The sequence below is a fragment of the Salvelinus namaycush genome, chromosome 14 (genome assembly GCF_016432855.1).
Source record: "Salvelinus namaycush isolate Seneca chromosome 14, SaNama_1.0, whole genome shotgun sequence".
NCBI classification, from domain to species: Eukaryota; Metazoa; Chordata; class Actinopteri; order Salmoniformes; family Salmonidae; genus Salvelinus; species Salvelinus namaycush.
In genome coordinates this window covers 11,558,787-11,580,843 of record NC_052320.1, presented here as the reverse complement: position 1 = coordinate 11,580,843, position 22,057 = coordinate 11,558,787, and the positions used below count along the sequence as shown (strand labels likewise).

General features: G+C 42.6%; 1 protein-coding gene across 1 annotated transcript; it reads left to right on the top strand.

Annotated features, from left to right (window-relative positions):
* Window positions 1–505: 505 nt before the first annotated feature.
* jph2 (junctophilin 2) lies at window positions 506–20,710 on the top strand. Its single transcript, XM_039007575.1, has 5 exons — window positions 506–884; window positions 3,491–4,325; window positions 16,069–16,187; window positions 18,602–19,518; window positions 20,630–20,710. Exons 1-5 carry the CDS (start codon window positions 506–508, stop codon window positions 20,708–20,710), a joined length of 2,331 nt encoding a protein of 776 aa, XP_038863503.1.
* The last annotated feature ends 1,347 nt before the right edge of the window (window positions 20,711–22,057 follow it).

Sequence of the window (22,057 nt, the reverse complement as noted above, 5' to 3'; positions counted from 1 at the left end):
ATGGCCACCTTGGAAAGCCATGCAAGATCCCTGGCTCAACCAGAAAAAAGAAGACATCCAAAAACAGTTCAACTAAATAATCGCATATTAGTTTTACCTCTGGGGGGAAAACAACCGTAACAAATCTTACTCAGTCAGCACAGAGCCTTTATGAAGTTCATGACTCTGAAATCGAACAGCGATCAACAGAAGAAGAGTACTGAAATAATCAAAGGGAATAAGAGATAATTAAGTAGCCTAAAATGCGCGCCTGAAACAAATTGATTTGAAGTGTCTATAGAGTGCAAGGCTACATGGAAAATACCCCCAAAATATTCAAGAACAATACAAAGAACATATTCTAAACACAGTGTCAAGGATCTCTTAAATCGTTTTATATGACAGGTGAAGGCGGATCCATTCTGACAGAAGATATTTTATCTTGACCAAGATTTTCAAAAAGTCATTGATTTGACTCCGCCTTTAAAACTATTTTTTTTTTGTCTGCAGTCACAGAAGGGAAGGTATGAGTGGAGGTCGTTTTGAATTTGATGATGGTGGAGCTTATTGTGGTGGTTGGGAAGGTGGCAAAGCCCATGGGCATGGGATCTGCACCGGACCTAAAGGACAGGGCGAGTTCTCCGGCTCCTGGAATTACGGGTTTGAGGTGGTTGGAGTCTACACCTGGCCAAGCGGAAACGCCTATGAAGGCTTCTGGTCGCAAGGGAAGCGCCATGGTCTAGGAGTTGAGACTAAAGGACATTGGGTTTACAAGGGAGAATGGACTCATGGCTTCAAGGGGAGATATGGCTTGAGGCTGAGTGTTGGTAGTGGGGCGAAGTATGAAGGAACGTGGAATAACGGATTGCAAGATGGATATGGCACAGAGACCTATGCTGATGGTGGTATGTTTTTTATTCCTTTATTTATATGTTGTCCTGAATCTGGTGGAGTACTTCCTACACACATCATGTACTTCCTAGACACATCATGTACTTCCTAGACACAACATGGGAATGTTGCATTTGTAATATGTAATAACTGTGTAATAACAATAGCACATCTATTAGCCTCATTGACATTTGTCATACCTGACATTTAACATTTGAAGAAGGTAAAGGGTAGTGGTAGTTAATTACGTAGGACAGGTATGCAATTTTGGTTTATGCTGATATATCCAGGTGCAGCTGAGAATATAAGAGCAGGAATATGAGTGATTATCAACAAAGCACAGTGTGCTATACACTACAGTACAATACTAATGTTCCATTTGGGTGTTTTATGAGAGAATGAGTGACTCAAGCTTGCAGCAGTGAACCAAGAAGAGGAACCCAAGTGTTGCTGCAGATGGTCTATTGGGATCTTGCCCATTCCTAAGGGCCTCTTGCCAAACGATAGTGGCAGCGGATGGCACATTAGCAGTGTGTGTCCATACAAAAGTGTGTGCTATGTTGTGGGATGTTAAGCTGTGTTTTTATGTGGAAGTTATTGTTTCAATTGCTGTCACACAAACGAACACCCCTTCAAACACACACACAAGAAGTCATGGGCCTAGAGTAAAAGTGCTGATCTAGAATCAGGTCCCCCACTGTCTATGTAATTGTATTCATTATGAGCTAAAAGGAAAAACTGCACTCCTAATCTGAGACATTTAATGGGCCCCAAAGAAGCGGTGAGAGTAAATGAAAGGAACAGGAGGAGAAACACTGATTGCTCTACTGTTGAATGAACTAATAGTCAGAGGAGTTGGCAAACACACATACAGTAGAGATCTAGGACCAAGCTATATTGTCCTCATACTGGCACTACACTTGAACCTGCTGAGAGATCACACCAATGATATTGGTGGCATTGCTGTCTGTTTCAAGCCCCTGGTGCCCTCAGTAGCTGACTCATCAGTTTTGGGCCCTTTTGATTGGATGATTGAGAGGTTCTGACACCATGTGTCAGGAAGTAATAATAGCCCAGCAGACGGCCTAGCTATAGCTACAGCCGATGGCATCCAGACACATGTCTGATTTTGCATGAGAGACCCATGATTAGTTTGAGTCACATTAATAACTTTAGTTGAACTACAGACTTTCCAACTACCCTGAACAAAAATATAAACACAACATGCAACGATTTCAAAGATTTTACTGAGATACAGTTCATATAAGGAAATCAGTCAATTTAAATAAATTCATGAGGCCCTAATCTATGGATTTGTTGGTCGCAGATATCTTTTTTAAAAAAGGTACGTGTGTGGATCAGAAAACCAGTCAGTATCTGATGTGACCACCTCATGCAGCACAACACATCTCCTTCGCATAGAGTTGATCAGTCTGTTGATTGTGGCCTGTGGAATGTTGTCCCACTCCTCTTCAACGGCTGTGCAAAGTTACTGGATATTGGCGGGAACTGGAACAGGATGTCGTACATGTTGATCCAGAGCATCCCAAACATGCTCAATGTGTGACATTTCTGGTAAGTATGCAGGCCTTGGAAGAACTGGGACATTTCCAGCTTCCAGGAATTGTGTACAGATCCTTGTGACATGGGGCCATGCATTATCATGATAAAACATGAGGTGATAGCGGCAGATGAATGGCACGACAATGGGCCTCAGAACCTTGTCACGGTATCTCTGTGCATTTAAATTGCTATAGATAAAATGCAGTTGTGGTTGTTGTCTGTAGCTTATGCCTGCCCATACTATAACCCCACCGCTACCATGGGGCAGTATGTTCACAACATTGTCATCAGCAAGCCGCTCGCCCACACAACGCCATACACGTGGTCTGCCGTTGTGAGGCCACTTGGACATACTGCCAAATTCTCTAAAACGATATTGGAGGCGGTTTATGGTAGAAATTAACATTCAATTATCTGGCAACAGCTCTGGTGGGCATTCCTGCAGTCAGCATGCCAATTGCATGCTCCCTCAAAACTTGAGACATCTGTGGCATTGTGTTGTGTGACAAAACTGCACATTTTAGAGTGTGCTTTTATTGTCCCCAGCACAAGGTGCACCTGTGTAATGATCATGCTGTTTAATCAGCTTCTTGATATGCCACATCTGTCAGGTGGGTGAATTATCTTGGCAAAAGAGAAATGCTTACTAACAGGGATGTAAACAAATGCGTGCACAAAATTTGAAGAAAGAAAAATGTGTGCATATGGAACATTTCTGGGATCTTTTATTTCAGCTCATGAAACACTTTACATGTTGTTTTTATATTTTAGTTCAGTGTATGATCCCTACTGTGTCAAACCGTATAGGCTGACTATGCCAATGCACTTCACAGTGCAGGAAAAAGTTCTGGTTACTTTATTTTACTTTCAAAACAAAACCACTCATCTTGTCTCACTGTTGAAGTGCTTGCAATTATATAAGGGTGATCATTTGGTGTGAGTTAAACAGCTAGCCCAAACATTTTCAATCAAATCAGAGGACGGCAAAGCGTAATTTTTTATTGGCTATTTCTCCAGATGTTAACATATCTATCAATTCCCTCTCTTGTCTTTCCAGGCACATTTCAGGGCCAATTTACTGGCGGCATGCGACACGGGTACGGAGTACGTCAGAGCGTGCCTTACGGCATGGCGGCGGTGGTTCGCTCCCCTCTCCGCACTTCCCTCACATCCCTCCGCAGTGAGCAAAGTAATGGCACTCTGCTCCAGCAGGACGTCCCCGTCATCATTGCCACCAACGCCGCCGGCCAGGAGGCCCGAGTCACCACACCCACCCAGCTGGGACCCTCCCGGGGTGGCTTCGCCCTCACGCTCCAGGTGGACCCAGACGCCGTCAAGCCCAAGAAGAAGGGCCTGTTCCGAAGGGGGTCTCTCCTGGGGAAACTGAAGAAGTCTGACTCCCGTACTTCCTTATCCAGCGTGAGGAGTAAGCTAAGCTTCCTGGGAGCGAGGAGCGAGTCAGCGTTGAGTTCAGCGGCCAGCGATGTGGCCAGCGATGCCAACTCCACCATCAGTCTGGGAGATGAGAGCCTAGCCGGGGCAGAGGATTTCCCCCCTGTGGAGGCCGACATCGATGCCACCACCACAGAGGTATACATGGGGGAGTGGAAGAACGACAAGCGTTCAGGCTATGGAATAAGCGAACGTTCCAGTGGGCTAAAGTATGAAGGCGAATGGCTGGACAACCAGCGACACGGCTATGGATGCACCACCTTTGCGGAAGGAGGGAAGGAGGAAGGAAAGTATATGAACAACATGCTGGTGAAGGCCATGAAGAAGAGGGTTATCCAACTGAAGGGCAGCAAGATCAGGCAGAAAGTGGAGCGCAGTGTGGAGGGAGCTCAGCGGGCGGCGGCCATCGCCAAACAGAAAGCAGAGATCGCTGCCTCCAGGTATGGAAAAGACCATGCATATTCATTACTGGGATAGACTAGGTGATCATGATCAGACACATTTTCAGTAACACTTCAGTAGCACCAAAATAACAATCACACTTATTCAACCCATTGTATTATAAATATTTATTGTCTATGTATAATCACTTTCCTTCTTAAAAAAGAATACTTTTAAAATCCTTCAAGTACACCACATTTCCTCCCACTATTCCTTTTAGCAATTCACCAAGAAATGCACCCACAAGAACAAGGCTCTGCATCAATGTCAATGTTCAATGTTTTAGACACTGATGCCTACCTCTGCATAACAGTACATGGACAGGAGGGCTACTGTATGGCACTGAATGGTAAAAATAGGTTGATGATGGCAAATAAAGACGCCATTGAGTTAGATCAGATTCAGCAGTTGTAGGTGTTGCTCCTGTGATTTCTCTGGCTGTGGTCACAATAGGAGTCATAGAAGACAGAGAGAAAAAAGTTACTTCTTCTGTGTGGAGTCATTATATACAGCTTGTAACAGACTGAAGAGAAAAGGACAATGTCTGTGTGCCACCCTGTCTCATCTAGTCTTATTTGAAAGTCTTCTGCAGCTATTTTTTCTGCTTCTCTTGTGTGCTATACAGAGGGCAACCGTTGTAGTAGAAGGTTGTTCCTTGACAAATTGGCACCACTGTTCGTTGACAGCACAGTGCCTCAAACCACGAAGGCCATTCTCTTCCTGCAGTGTATGGGGCAAAGTCAGCCATGTCACACAGAAATCAATGTCAGGTTCGACAGCGCAAGCAATGCCATGGTTTCAGTTTATTGTGCAGCCCCCTTGGCAAGGTAAGGGGGATCTCAGGGAACCAAACATACTTTTTAGAGAAAGGCCCACGTCACCATTACACCAAAGTCTGATTGATTATGTGACATCCCTCTTACCTCTGTCATTTGTGTGTGACGTTAGGCATTGTGGCAGGAAATCATTATCTGCAGTGCACTTCAATTTATATTGATACAGTACACTTTTGAGAGAGGGTGTTGGTTGAGACTCCCCTATTTTCTTAAACTGATAGGGAAGGAAATCTCTGAGACGTCTCTTTACAATTAAGTTTTGATATCAGAATATGATTTTGTTCTTTGTTTACTGTAGGCCGGCTAGACCTAATTTGTCCATACATGCTTAGGCTACCAACACAGAGAAACCCAGTCGCTGACTTTCAAGATGACAGAGGTTTCTTTCGTGCCTCACCATAGAAGGCAGCAGCTTTTAGATCTACTGTAAGCCACAGCAGCACCTGAAATAAGCCCTGTGTTTACAACAGTAGGTTTACATCCCAAATGTCACCCTATTGCCTTTATAGTGCACTACTTTTCACCAGGGCCCATAGGGCTCTGGTCAAAATTAGTGCACTTACATTGGGAATAGGTTGCCATTTGAGACACATACTCAGGCTGATGAACTGCAGATCCTGTGCTGACTCCTAGACAGATGGAAATCTAAATATTTTACCACAGAGACAAGCAGTATTACAAGAATTATGGGCCAAACGTGTTTTGTATTGTTTTAAGGCTCAGCTACATTATCTTCTAGACAGGCCTAGTCCCGAAGACTCCATGAATAGACATCTGAAACAACCAGAAGCCTTTTGAGGACTTACTGTGGAAACCGACACTTAGTGGATTAAGGACACCACAGTGGTTATAACCTGTCTGGTCTCTTGACTTTTTCATCAATGGATGAGGTCAAATCTGATTGTCCCATACATCCAGCTCATTTTAGTGGTACCCAGAATCTCTAACAGCCAGTAATGCAATAGTGATGAAAAAAATTATAATTCTACTTAATCATATTGCTACTCTGGAAACAGTCATGAGAAGATTGTCACTTGTATTCTAGAAATAGAACCGGGAAGTGATTGAATCACCCGTATATCCAGAGGAGTTTTCCATTGAAGCATTCTGCTCTGTTGTTGTGGGGTGGAGAACAGGGCAGGGCAGCTAGCCAGGATGGTATCCTTTTGCATGACGTGAACCATGTCCCTGACAGCAGAGCAGCAGTGCTCCCTGTCCACTGCACAGGCAACAGCCAAGGTGCCAGGGCCAAACAACCAGCAGCCATTGTGATTAAGTCAGGGGTTTATAAATACAACCTATTTATTCAGCCTGGTCTCATAGTATAGACGTATCATAGTAAATGTAAATCCGGGACAGTCAAATTACTAAGATATGTTACGTTTGGTATGGTTACATAAGACAGCAGTTTACTTAAGGCAAAAATGAGTGTGGTTGGTCGGAGTGGATGGGTGGGCGTATAATGCGAACGGCTAGCAACCCAAAGGTTGGGTGTTCGAATCTCATCACAGACAACTTTTGTATTTTAGCTCATTAGCAACTTTTGAACTACTTACTACTTCTTAGCTACTTTACAACTACTTAGCATGTTAGCTAGCCCTAATCCTAACCTTAACCCTTTCAGCTAACCCTTCCCCTAACCTTAACCATTTAACCTAACTCCTAACATTAACCCTAACCTTAACCCTAAGCCCTAGCCTAGCTAATATTAGCCAGCAAGCTAATGTTAGCATTAGCCATCTAGCTAATGTTAGTCACAACAAATTGGAATTCGTAACATATCATACGTTTTGCAAATTCGTAACATATTGTGCAAATTGCAATTCGTAACATATTGTACAAATTGCAATTTCAGAACATATCATACGAAATGGATGATGGACATTCACAAATTAATACATACCATACGAAATGTAACATATCATACTAAATGGAGTGTCTGGAATTTACGTACAGATTTATAAGAAATGCTTTGAGACGTGGTTGGTTTATTGAGACACTCAGCCGCCCGCAGGTTAGGTTAGTTAATGCTCCCTTTCTGCCCCCATGCCTCCCTGCCCTGACTTTTAGTTAATATTTTGAGTTGTCCCTGGTATTGTGTGTGCGCACGTGTGTGTGTCTGATGTGGGCTGAGTCTCTTCAGAGTATCTGAAGGTAGAAGAGGCCACGGCTGTCTGGGACTGTCTGGGTGTAAATGACGCACAGAGAAAGAAAGGCCTAGTGTCAGTACTCAGTACAAATTGGAGCCCTGACTGGCTGGCTAAATAAGGGCAGGCACACACTGTTGCTGTATCACAATCACAAGGGAATGCAGGCAACAGCTGATTGCTGTTGCTCTCCCGTCTTCCTTCATCTTTCCTGCCCAGTCACAGTCAGCCACAGCCAAAGGATGTTTTCTCTGCTAAATAGTCTACGCTCTGTCTGACACGGTAGACTAGTAACGTCACATCATAGTTTACTGTAGAAGTAGTACATCTGTAAAACAGCTCATCAATGAATTAAACAACCAAGTCTTGCTTACTTGAATGACTACAGGCTTGCTTCTTAAGACCTAAAAATGTACTATGTTTATGGTGTTAGTATCCTCAACTAAACCTGAAGACAACTTTGTGGTCTTTTGGAACAGTTTGCTAACCAGTCCCCATGCAGTGACAAGGCTTTCAAATAGGTTTTAGAACTTACTGACTGGTATCTAGCAGACAAGAAACCAGACCTGGGTTTAAATAGTATTTGACATAATTTCAAGTACTGTAGCTGGGCTTAAATGAGCTTGCCTGGCGCAATACAAACCTCACCTATCTGACATTGCAGGCAGGCTAAAGCAATCAATAAAAGTATTTTAACAATTTCAAATAGTGTTTAAACCCAGGTCTGCAAGCAACACATCATGGACACTACAGCAGTTAGTAGCCTGGCGGACAGGCAACACATCATGGATACTAGAGCAGTCAGTTGCCGAGCAACACATCATGGATACTAGAGCAGTCAGTAGCCGAGCAACACATCATGGATACTAGAGCAGTCAGTAGCCGAGCAACACATCATGGATACTAGAGCAGTCAGTAGCCGAGCAACACATCATGGATACTAGAGCAGTCAGTAGCCGAGCAACACATCATGGATACTAGAGCAGTCAGTAGCCGAGCAACACATCATGGATACTAGAGCAGTCAGTAGCCTAGCAACACATCATGGATACTAGAGCAGTCAGTAGCCGAGCAACACATCATGGATACTAGAGCAGTCAGTAGCCAAGCAACACATCATGGATACTAGAGCAGTCAGTAGCCTAGCAACACATCATGGATACTAGGGCAGTCAGTAGCCTAGCGGACAGGCGACACTGCATGGATACTAGGGCAGTCAGTAGCCTAGCAACACATCATGTATACTGGAGCAGTCAGTAGCCTATCAACACATCATGTGTACTAGAGCAGTCAGTAGCCTAGCAACACATCATGGATGCTAGGACAGTCAGTAGCCTAGCAACACATCATGTATACTAGAGCAGTCAGCAGCCTAGCGGACAGGCGACACATCATGGAAATTAGAGCAGTCAGTAGCCTAGCAACACATCATGGATACTAGGGCAGTCAGTAGCCTAGCGGACAGGCGACACATCATGGATGCTAGGACAGTCAGTAGCCTAGCAACACATCATGTATACTAGAGCAGTCAGCAGCCTAGCGGACAGGCGACACATCATGGAAATTAGAGCAGTCAGTAGCCTAGCAACACATCATGGATACTAGGGCAGTCAGTAACCTAGTGGACAGATGACACATCATGGATACTAGGACAGTCAGTAGCCTAGCAACACATCATGTATACCAGAGCAGTCAGTAGCCTAGCGAACAGGCGACACATCATGGATACTAGGACAGTCAGTAGCCTAGCAACATATCATGGATACTAGGACAGTCAATAGCCTAGCAACACATCATGGATTCTAGAGCAGTCAGTAGCCTAGCGGACAGGCAACACATCATGGATACTAGGGCAGTCAGTAGCCTAGCAACACCTCATGGATACTAGAGCAGTGGAGGTAAGAGTTTGGCATGTACATTCCCACTGGGCAAAAACCTGTTGAATCAACATTGTTTCTATGTCATTTAATCCAAATAATTCACCGTGATGATATTGAATCAAGTGGGAAACTGATTGTTTTTGTAAAAAAATCATCAACATAAGGGCATTTCGTAATTTTTTCACTTTTAAATTTCATCTAATGACATGGTGACATTTAATGTTGATTTCACGTTAAATTCAAGTTAGTTGACAAATCAACCAAATGTAAATCAAAACTAGAAATTTAAATGACGCTTGTGCCCAGTGGGTTTTGCCTCAATGCAGCCAATCATATGATTAGTAAATATGAGTGTTTGGGATAACACTGTCTATTCTAACCGTTGTACTGTATGTACACTCCCTCAAAACCCATTTAGAGTACATTGAATGTCTATTGTCAGAATTAATGTGATGCTGAAAACTGTGAAGTAATGAGACAAACTTTTACCTGACTACATTGTCAGCAGTTTTCATGTTTACATTGTTTCAAATCAGAAGAGGTAATGAAAGTCTAATGTTGGTGTCCTTTCACCCAGAACAACAAACAGATACTGTATCGCTTGACTGCTCAGTCAACTAGCACATCCATACTGCTAGTAGTACTATAAAACCCTCCCACTGGCATAAGTTCAGGACCTCACTCATCTGCAGAGCTCCAGTGACAGGCACAATGACAGAGTCTGAGCTGTAGCATGACGAAAAGCAGACTGACCTAAATGTAATGTCCAGTGATAGTCATGGCTAATGAAGGCTTTTTAAGGAAAATTACATTAGCTATTATTTTTCAAATGAATGTCAAGCTAGCTTTATGTTAATGTTTAAAAATATATACTGAACAAAAATGTAAACGCAACATGTGAAGTGTTGGTCCCATGTTTCATTAGCTGAAATAAAAGATACCTGAAATTTTCCATACACACAAAAAGCTTATTTCTCTCAAATGTTGTGCACAAATTTGTTTACATCCCTGTTAGTGATCTCCTTTCCCAAAATAATCCATCCACCTGACAGGTGTGGCATACCAAGAAGCTGATTAAACAGCACGATCATTACACAGGCACACCTTGTGCTGGGGGAAATTAAAGGCCACTCTAAAATGTGCAGTTTTGCCACAGATGTATCACAATGCCACAGATGTATCAAGTTTTGAGGGAGTGTGCAATTGGCATGCTGACTACAGGAATGTCCAACAGAGCTTTTGCCAGGGAACAGGCCTCACAATCGCAGACCACGCCAGCCCAGGACCTCCACATCCGGCTTCTTCACCTGCAGGATCGTCTGAGGATGGGGGGGAGGTGCTGAGGAATATTTCTGTCTATGACAAGTTTGTGACGACCGACTGAGTGTCTTGCTTTCACTGGCCTCTTGCCCTCAGAATAGTGCATAGGTATTTAGGTTGCAGCTTCACATAGACTTTGTTCAACAAACTTTTTGAAGTGAACCAATGAGTAGAGGACCACTATGTGTGGTAAAACTGCCTTGGTTCAGGAGCAGTGAGCACTGATAATTCTGTAGCCTGGGCCCAGATCTGTTTGTGCTGTCTTGCCAACTCCTATGGTCATTGTCGTGCAATAGGAGCTGGCTATACAGCACAAACAGATCTGTGACCAGGCTACGTAAAACCACCAGTGCAGGCTGGTCCCAGAACTGTTTGTGCTGTCTTTCTTGCCAATTCCTATGGTTATTACCGAACAATAGGAGTTGGCTAAATAGCACAAACAGATCTGGAACAAGGCTACCATCAGTAGTTCAGAAGCAATATACTAGCATTGGTGGCCCTCTCCTCGTCGGTTCACTTCACACAAACAGATCTGGGATCAGGGCCTACACTGATGGTTTACTTTACAAGCTATCTAAGAGGACTGTGAGGAGTACTGCAGGTAGTCAAGAAGCACCATCTGTCATGACACTCCTCCCACGGAAAGGCACAGCACTGCCTGGCAACCCAACAGAACGGCCATTTTAGGAACCTCTAAACACTACACACCAGGTCGTATTTGTTATGTATTCCTTGAAGGAGCCTGTCGTATCTGTCAACTGTTTACATTTTAGGTATATACTGTATGTTCATTGAAGTCCAACTACACTCACTATACTGTTATAACGCTACACTGCTATAACTGCCATTCTAGTCTAGAAGAATTGAATTTGTTTAAGTATTCATTTTGAGTTTTAGTGTTCAAGAGTTTGTTTTATATTAAGATACGTCATATCCTAGTTCATAAACTTGTAAACTGCAGATGGGCTTGTCAGCTGTTCAATCGAACAGACTCTCTGCCTCTCTGTTTGCCATTTTATCAAGACTTCAGCGTGTCTGAGACTACTGTATAAGAAACAGTGAAGAAGCCCTTAAAAGAGGGATTGTTGACTTAAGAGCAGACAGTTGTTGATCTACTGTACTATATAAAGACAGGGATTCTCAGCCTCCTCAACGTAATTATTCTGTTGGGGAAGTGCTTCCACATAATTAGGAATTAGAATACTAGAATTTTTGGACCATTCTGGAACTTTGAGGGTTTATGACATAGTCCCTCTAGTAATTTAATAGGATCTCTCAACCTGGTCTCATAGACTAGATGTAACATAGTAAAGTCAATCCAGGACACTCAAATTTGAATGTTGTGTTTGGTATGGTTAAGGGTGGTTGGTCGGCGTGGAATGGTGAGGGTATAGCGCAAATGTCTAACAACCCAAATGTTGCGTGTTCGAATCTCATCACGGACAACTTTTGCATTTTAGCTACTTTGCAACTACTTGCTACTTTGCAACTACTTACCATGTTAGCTAACCCTTCCCCTTTAACCTAACCCTAATATGAACTGTAACCTTCACTGTAACTTTAACCCCTAACCCTAACTCCTAGCCTTGCTAATGTTAGCCACCTAGCTAACGTAAGCCATCTAGCCACCTAGCTAACATCAGCCACAAGAAATTGGAATTCGTAAAATATCATATGTTTTGCAAATTCGTAACATATTGTACTAATTGCAATTCGTAACATATAATATAATACAAATTGTAATTTGTATTAAACATTTCATATGAAATGGATGATGGACAGCCACCAATTAATACATACCAAATGAAAAGTGAAATATCAGACTAATTGTAATGTCCTGGATTTACATTTACTATGTTACATCTACCCCTGAGTCCAGGTTGGATCTCTATGGTGCTGCCTACCCCTCAAAGTCTTCAAGTGGATGGATCTATTTAAAGTCCCAGTGTAACGTTACAGTATGTCAAGTATTCACGGAGTCATCACAATCAGTAAGCCTGGGGTAGATATCAGTAGCATTGAACCCCGAACACACTCACTCCTTCACTAGGGTTTATAATAACATACTCACTCCTTCACTAGGGTTTATAATAACACACTCACTCCTTCACGAGTGGTTTATAATAACCCTGTGAGGTAACCAGAGAAAAATAGAAGAGAAAGTGTTGGGCAGGAGGAGGAGTCTCTGTAGATTATGTTTAAATACAGTATACATCTTGAAGTGCTGTCAAGGTCCAACATTTGATATACATTTATTTAATGCAATATTATGTAGCCATTATGCCACACAGACACATTGTGCAGACACGATATACTGTATATGCATTTTATTTATTTTTAAAGTAGTACACAGCAAATAGGTCAACTTTTTTAATGGAGTACCAGCAGACTGGGAATGTTAATTTATTGCATTTGCCTCTTATACAGTATTCTAATTAAGAAATAACTTAATTAATAAATTCACATGATAAACTAATACTTCTGTGAATATAACATACAGGATAACGTCCCCTGGCAGTATCTCGTTGTCTGGGTTGAGGTGTTAGAGTCATTTATTTCTGTTCCAGTTCTCCAACGGCAGAATAGGACACCCTCTCCAGCTAATACTAATAATAAACCATGCAACCAACTCAACTCCACACAACAGCCCTATAAAATATTTTTTAAAAGATGAAATATTGTAAACAATAATCTCTGTAGTATTTTGGTCCATCTGAGTCTGGTTTTGGATTGTTACAGTAACGTTGGTTCTTACAGCACAACCCCTCAGTTTTTGGTTCGTATCAGTATTCATCTCTTGGACCAAAGGGCTAGCTGGCTATAAGGCATGGGAACAGACTTAAGTGTTGGGGATGTTCTCTTTGCTTTTTATAGTCCAGCCAAAGTATCTTTCCAAATAAATAGGAGGGGAATGAGGTCTATGGGGTGCTTGGGTTTGCAATGGCAACAGTGATCACCTAAAACCTAGTGAAAGGGTAGCAGAATATCCCAATCATTTTCACAGACAATTGTCATGATCAATGATCAAAATCTGATTAACAATATTTCAGCTTTTAGGTCAGATCTGTTTATTTGAACATTTTAATATTTGATCACGATGACGTAAGTAGCTACAGATTTAGCCATTGTAAAGTTTAACAGACAGAGTTCACTAAAGATGCACTTTTGTGGTCCTTTGCTCCGCTAGGAGCTATAAGCTCTTATTTAATGTGAAAAAATTATTACACTACTCTAAAAACTCACCAAACTATTCCTGAGATATTTACCCATTAGAAACAATTTTACTCACAAAATTAATAATTACACACGGTGACACCCCACATATGAAATATCTTTGAAAAGCCCAGAATATCCTCTCTAAAGGTACAAAGTGGCATGTGTGGCTTTAGAGTTACGGACCAAAAACAAATCTCCCCTAGACAGGACAAAAATGTATTGCTGGGTCTCAAGAGGTTAATAAAAGCTTGTTAATACATGTCCTCTGTAGTGGAAATCAGGATGCTCTAACTATGTTTTATACCCACTGTCCCCATTTACTGTAATACTAAATGTTTCATAATTACCATCAACTGAGTCCTAATGGCCAATACAGTGCACATACAATAAAAAGTAATTACAAATATTTGTTCAATGTATTTTTCTTTGTAACATGTTGTTTTTCACCCCAAACATTTATGTGATGTAAAAAAAAAAGTATATATACAGTGCATTCGGAAAGTATTCAGACCCCACATTTTGTTACGTTACAGCCTTATTATAAAATTGATTTTATTTTTAAATCTCATCAATCTACACACAATACCCCAGAATTACAAAGACAAAAATGTTCTTTAGAAATTGTGCAAATGTATAAAAAAAAAAAAATGGAAATATCACATTTACAGAAGTATTCAGAACCTTAACTCAGTACTATGTTGAAGTACCTTTGGCAGTGATTACAGGCTCGAGTTTTCTTGGGTATGACGCCACAAGCTTGGCACACCTGTATTTGGGGGAGTTTCTCCCATTCTTCTTTGCAGTTCCTCTCAAGCTCTGTCAAGTTGGATGGGGAGTATCACTGCACAGCTATTTTCAGGTCTCTCCAGAGATATTGATTGGGTTCAAGTCTGGGCTCTGGCTGGGCCAGTCAAGGACATTCAGAGACACTCCTACATTGTCTTGGCTGTGTGCTTAGGGTCGTTGTCCTGTTGGAAGGTTAACCTTCGCCCCAGTCTGAGGTCCTGAGCGCTCTAGAGCAGGTTTTCATCAATGATCTCTCTGTACTTTGCTCCATTCATCTTTGCCTCGATCCTAACTAGTCTCCCCATCTCTGCTGCTGAAAAACATCCCCACAGCATGATGCTGCCACCACCATGCTTCACCGTAGGGATGGTGCCAGGTTTCCTCCACACGTGACGCTTGGCATTCAGGCCAAAGAGTTCAATCTTGGTTTCATCAGACCAGAGAATCTTGTTTCTCATGGTCTAAGAGTGCTTTAGGTACCTTTTGGCAAACTCCAAGCTGAGGACTGGCTTTCATAAAGGCCTGATTGGTGGAGTGCTGCAGAGATGGGTGTCATTCTGGAAGGTTCTCCCATCTCCACAGAGGATCTCTGGAGCTCTGTCAGAGTGACCATTGGGTTCATGGTCACCTCCCTGACCAAGGCCTTTCTCCCCCAATTGCGCAGTTTGGCCGGGCGGCCATGTCTAGGAAGAGTCTTGGTGGTTCCAAACTTCTTCCATTTAAGAATTATGGAGGCCACTGTGTTCTTGGGGACCTTCAATGTTTTGAAATGTTTCGGTACCCTTCCCCAGGTCTGTGACTTGACACAATCCTGTCTCGGAGCTCTACGGACAATTCCTTCGACCTCATGGTTGGTTTTTGCTTTGACATGCACTGTCAACTGTGGGACCTTATATAGACAGGTGTGTGCCTTTCAAATCATGTCCAAGCAATTGAATTTACAACAGGTGCACTCCAATCAAGTTGTAGAAACATCTTAAGGATGACCAGTGGAAACAGGGTACACCTGAGCTCATTCGAGTCTCATAGCAAAGGGTCTGAATACTTATGTAAATAAAGTATTTCTGTTTGTTTTTTGTAATACATTTGCAAAAATGTATGGGGTGTTCTATTGGGGCTCCCGAGTGGCGCAGTGGTCTAAGGCACTGCATCTCACTACAGACACCCTGGTTCGAATCCAGGCTGTATCACAACCGGCAATGATTGGGAGTCCCATAGGGCGGCGCACAATTGGCCCAGCGTCATCCGGGTTTGGCTGGTGTAGGCCGTCATTGTAAATACTAATTTGTTCTTAATTAATTGACTTGCCTAGTTAAATAAAAGTTAAATACAAAAATACAACAATTGTGTGTAGTTTGATGAGGGAAAACATTTATTTAATCCATTTTAGAATAAGTCTGTAGTGTAACAAAATATGGAAAAAGTCTAGGGGTCTGAATACTTTCCCGAATGCACTGTATATAGTATATCAGGAGTATAAGAAATAAGTCAAGTAAGTCATTATTAGGTTGGGTTTGTGGATATTGAGTAAATTAGGCTTTGTTTGTTTCCCTGCAGGACAACCCATGCTAAGGCCAAGTCAGATGCTGCCAATCAGGCTTCCCAGGCCTCCAACCAGGAGTCCAGCGTCGCCAGGGTGGTGGCCAGGGAACTGTCCCCTTCCTTCTATCAGCCAGGTATGTGAAGTGGACTTCTCAACTGTATGATCCAGGGCATGATACTGACAAGAGATACAGTACCCAAGAACCTGGATATCCAGGCTTTCTCACATACCTTCCAATAGCCAAGTGCTGTACAAGACTTGGAAGAACAGTAAAGCAATACTTTCAAGAACAGTATTGAAAAGTGAATTGAACGATATTACAAGATTTTAAAAGCGAAGTAAAGTCCTGTTCAAGGTATCTAGCATCTTGCTGTACAGACCGATAGAAAGATCTGTCTTGCTGCTGTTTCTGTTCTTTGCTTGGCTGAGGTAGGCTCTCTGCAAGGGTAGTCGCCTTTGAAGGTCTAAAAAAAGAAGCGTCTTACTTGGGTAGAGGGATCATATCAGTTTCCTTACAGGTCTGTCAGTGGCCTAGGGCCACACAGTGTGCCCCTGCATTTCTTTCTCCTCTCAGTCACTCTCTACCCACACAGGACACCGTGGAGTGCTTAGCAGATCTAAAAAGACACTGATAACAAGTTGTCACTGACTGTTGAGTGCCTGCCTGAAATGTCTGTGTCTTATGGTACAAATGGGCATACCCCACTGTGAATTCCACCATCAACTATCACTCACACAAAGCTGACAGGGAGAAACATTGCTAGAGGATATAATATTTCCCAGATTCTACCTGCAAGAATTTTCCTGGATCTTCTTGAATGAAAAATTGGGAGCTAAACAACAGTATGTGATCGATCTTTTCTCACTCCATCTATTAGTCTTTTTGTCTGGGTCCGTGTTTGCTTGCCTGCACTTTAGGTCAGATAGTAAGTAGTTACATCAGAGCCTGTAAATAGAAGGCTCTTACAAGTCAGTATTTCAAATCCTACCATGCAGAATTATGTTATAGGTTGTACATCAAGAACCAGCTAGCAGTTCATATTTCATTAGGCCTATATTACAGACTCAACTTGTTTGGATTGGCATATTGCAATCCAGCTGTCCACTCTGTGATATTTACAGCCTAAAGTACCATGTTTTTTATCAGACTGTGAAAATGAGAACTATGAATAATCAATCTTAATGGGATTTTTAATGGGATCAGCAGTTGCTCTGTTTTCTCAGTTCAGCTGTAGTCACCCCACATGAGGTTTTCTAGCAAGACATTCCTGGGGTGACTGGAACATGACTGTGTTACAAGCAGACAGAGTGGCTCCAAATACAAATAGAGACCTTGGCGATACCCCTCAAATAGAGACCTTGGCGATACCCCTCAAATAGAGACCTTGTGATACCCCTCAAATAGAGACCTTGGTGATACCCCTCAAATAGAGACCTTGGTGATACCCCTCAAATAGAGACCTTGGTGATACCCCTCAAATAGAGACCTTGGTGATACCCCTCAAATAGAGACCTTGGTGATACCCCTCAAATAGAGACCTTGGTGATACCCCTCAAATAGAGACCTTGTGATACCCCTCAAATAGAGACCTTGTGATACCCCTCAAATAGAGAACTTGTGATACCCCTCAAATAGAGACCTTGGTGATACCCCTCAAATAGAGACCTTGGTGATACCCCTCAAATAGAGACCTTGTGATACCCCTCAAATAGAGACCTTGGTGATACCCCTCAAATAGAGACCTTGGTGATACCCCTCAAATAGAGACCTTGGTGATACCCCTCAAATAGAGACCTTGGTGATACCACGGAAAATCCATCCTTCACTGTCTCCACTTAGCTAAACAAATTAGTCTGATCTTTATCTAGTCTGATCTAGTCTTACATATTGGCCAAACTGGCACAGCGCGTGCGCCATCGTGCGCATGTTGATTTTGTGTGTCCCCACCAGACGCTTTCATGGCACGAAGGTTAAAATACCAAAAACAACCGTGAACCAACTATATTAATTTGGGGAAAGGTCGAAACACACATGAAACATTCATGGATGTTTAGCTAGCTTGCTGTTGCTAGCTAATTTGTCCTGGGAGATTTGGTTTGTTATTTTACCTGAAATGTATATGGTCCCTTTTTTCTGGATCTTTGTAGAATTTTGACCCATTTTGAGTCCTAAAAAATCTTGTACTCTCTACTCTGACAATCCACAGATAAAAGAGGAAACTTAGTTTGTTTTTCTTTAATTAATCTCTCCTCGTTTATCTTTCAATCACCCATGTGGGTTAGTATGCTCGTGAAAACCAATAAGTAGATGGAAGAGGCGGGACTTGCAGCTCATCAAGCATCTCAAATAGAACCAAGTTCTATTTTCGCTCCTGGCTACGTAAACGCCCGTGAGCAGTTTTGATAATTTGATTGAATAACATGTATGTGTACATTTATCTTGCAACGCTCGCCGCTCACACAACGTGGCCAGTCTAGTCAGGGTGTTAGCTTGTTGTTGAGATTAGAGTCTCATCAACCATAACATTTATTCATGTTGTTCCACAGGCCCAGAGTACATGAAGAAGAGAGCATTACAGGAGATCTCAGAGGCCAATGAGCACACAGACCCTATAATGCATGAGCAACTGTTAGCAGAGCAGCCACTGACACCTGCTGAAAGCCCAATGCTGCACGACAGGCCTGGCTCCACTCCAGCCTGCACACCCTCCCCCAGCCCGGCCATCACCCCTCCAGCATCCAGGCACTCCAAACAGGGCAGCATCAGCAAAGAGGACTCCCATCTGCTCGGCCCTGCTGGCTGGAACGGGGACAAAGGTGGTGGAAGTCGGGGGAGCAGCCGTCCCAACAGCAGAACCAACAGCCGACCCACCACCCCCTCGTCCAATGTGGCCACCACCACTTCCGCCCCTGCCACTGCTCCCCCTGAAGAGTGCCCCACTTCTGCCCCCATTAGCAGCCGGGGGAACTCCCGCGCCTCCAGTCGCCTGAGCAACAAGATAGAGCAGGGCTCCGACCTGGAGATCAAGCCCCTGGAGAAGACGATCTCTGATGCTAAAGTGTCCGACGCTACTCTCTTGGTAAGGACCAGTGTCACCTACTCAGAAGAAGAAGTCCCACCCCCTCATCCCGCCTCCAAAGAGTCTTCCAAAGCTGCCGTCACCCCCGAGCTTAATGAGGCAGAGCCCAAACAAAGAACAGAGTCGGTCAATGAACGACCAGTGTCCACTGTATCTCAGAGCAAACCAGGGTCCAGCGCTCAGTCTGTTAATAAAGTGTCACCCAAGCCATCGCCGTCACCAAAGCCATCGCCAAAACGAGAGGCCAGTCCGGCTTCCAAACCTGCCACACCTGCACCCAAACCAGCACCTAAGGTTGAACCCAAAGCGGAGGCCAAGCTGATGAAGAACATGGTAAAGAGCCCAGGTACAAGTGAAGTTACAGAGCTAGATGAATTTGAGCAGGTAAGGCAATTCAAGCAATTAATATCTCATGTAATGAACAGTTTTGAGAACAAATTAAGTCAAATGAAGACTCTTCTTATATGTTCTGTAGTACATTCTCCCATGACCTGAGTTCTAAAAGTAGACTCATAGCATACAGTAGGTCCTCTCTCTCCTCTAAGTGCAAATTTGTAACATGATGTTACTCTGGAGACTGTTTACTGCCATTGGTGCTGGTCCTTCAAACTAGACTAATCAGACTCCCTATCTCAGTAACCTCCCCTCCTCCTCTACTCCGTTATGTTAATAATTACCCCTCTAGTTATGTTTGTACATATTCTCAACAGCATTTACTTTTTGACTAACACAATCAAGACAATTCTCCCATTTCTGGTTGGGAGCGTACAAGTGAAATTATGAACAGATTACATGACAAACATTTTTCTCCAGCAACCAACAGCTACCATCAGTAGCTCTGAGTTGCTAAGAAAATTCCTATTTTGTCATCCAGATGACCAATTCCCATCAATGAAAATATGTAAATAAACATAGGTGACTGTTACATAGGTGTTTACAGAAGCAACAGTTGTTTGTTCGGAATTATTATGTAGATTTTAGATGCCGTGCAGACTAGGGGTTTGACTGGTATGTGAGCCCTAAGCAGTCTGCCCTATAAGGCATGTATTCTAGGGGAGGTTTTCCAATAGCCCAGGCCCCCTGTGTTGAAAGGGGCTTACTGCATATGAGAACCTACCAGTCGGCCACAGCTGATGTAGACAGATTGTGTTCCTTATAATGCAGCAGCTTTTCTCCCCGTCACCACATTTAAAAAATGTTCTTACTAGAGTCATTACAGAATTGCTACACAGGAATAGATGCAGCTTCATTGTAAAATGTTACCATAAGGATCATTGAGATTTTTGTTCATCCCATTCATATCGCTGATGTTTTATAGATCTATAGGAGTTTAAAAGTACTTTACCGGCATATTCATTGTTCTAACAACATCTGCTGCTATCTTGACTGCTACTATCTTGAACAGGTCTGTCTTGCAGAATTTATCACAACATGATAAACCTGTGTAAATAAAGGTTAAATAAAACATTAAATATATCTACTCTCTCTTTTGCAGGGTCCGAACACCATCATGATAACCATGGTGATTCTGCTCAACATTGGCCTGGCCATTCTCTTCGTACACATCTTGTCATGAAACTCTGTCGACCCAGGTAACTAACACAGCTCTCTGACTGTCCTGCCAGTTACAGATATACACTGAAGGCACCTGTTGCTTTTGTTTCAAGCAGTCAAAACACAATGGCGCTCAACTTCTTACCCTTGCAACATGTAAGGAAATGTCTGTTTGATCTGATTACACCAAAAGTTACTGTTTTGACTCTGAGGTACTTCAATGTGATAATGTTGATGAGACATATTAACTTGTCTTCAAATTTGTTTTGTCTGCTTGAACTTTTCCCCACAGGTCACCAGCTTGCATTGGTGTTGAGGTAAGATTGCCCACATTTTTAAGCAAGGATCATCCAGAACAAAGAGACTACCAAGAAATTCAAGCCTTATATGGAAGGAAACTGACAACAGCTTCTCCACACACAGCCTCTTGTGACTGTGTTGAGGCTCTTTGAGCCCAAACTGATTTTCAGTCTTGGAATATCTGGAGCCGAATTGAAGGACATATGAATCCATATGAATCGAGACTACAGGACATCAATGAATCTGAATGTCAGGAAGAGGGTCTGAATGGACACTGTGCTTGTAAAGGGGGGATCCACTGGTGAGTTTCAGTATCTACACTGGAGATGTTGTTGCATGTTATACACAAGTTAAGTCTACGCTATCAAACGGCTTAACACCGACAGATTAGAGTGGTTGTTGACTGGACAGGTGAGGTTGTGTTCACACAGTTAGCCCAATTCTGATATTTTTTCCTCTAATTGGTCTTTTGACCAATCAAATCAGATCTTTTCAATCAGATCTTTTTTTTTTTTTTAGAGATGATCTGATTGGTCAAGAGACCAATTAGTGAAAAAAATATCAGAATTGGGCTGTCTGCCTAAACGCAGCCTGAGTGTCATTAAATAATTAGTTATGTAATTAGATATTCATTTAACTGATGTCTTGCCTATAGAAATGTAATCTCTTGGAAAATCTCAAATAAACTGAATATCCATCACTCATTTTTTTCCTTGAAATTTAGTTTGATAGATCAGGGTTTCCCAAACTTGGTCCTCGGGACACCAAGGGGTGCACGTTTTGGTTTTTGCCCTAGCACTACACAGCTGTTTCAAATAATCAACTAATCATCATTTGAATCAGCTGTATAGTGTTAGGGCATAAAACCGAAACTTGCACCCCTTGGTGTCCCGAGGACCGAGTTTGGGAAACGCTGAGATAGATGAAGACAGTAAAGATTAGCTGTTTGGGGGGGGTAATACTCAGTGTTCCAATTTGTTTAGAAAAAATATATATTATGCCAACATTAGATTATCTGTTTTCTTTTTTTGCCATATTCTCAACTTTCTTCAGTAGACATCAGTAAAGA

Bases quoted from the DNA above. Each gene is read 5' to 3' on its own strand.
- jph2 (XM_039007575.1), top strand. From the start codon at position 506: ATGAGTGGAGGTCGTTTTGAATTTGATGATGGTGGAGCTTATTGTGGT. The intron at 885-3,490 runs GTATGTTTTTTA...TTGTCTTTCCAG, and splicing joins AGAGACCTATGCTGATGGTG to GCACATTTCAGGGCCAATTT. The intron at 19,519-20,629 runs GTAAGGCAATTC...TCTCTTTTGCAG, and splicing joins AGCTAGATGAATTTGAGCAG to GGTCCGAACACCATCATGAT.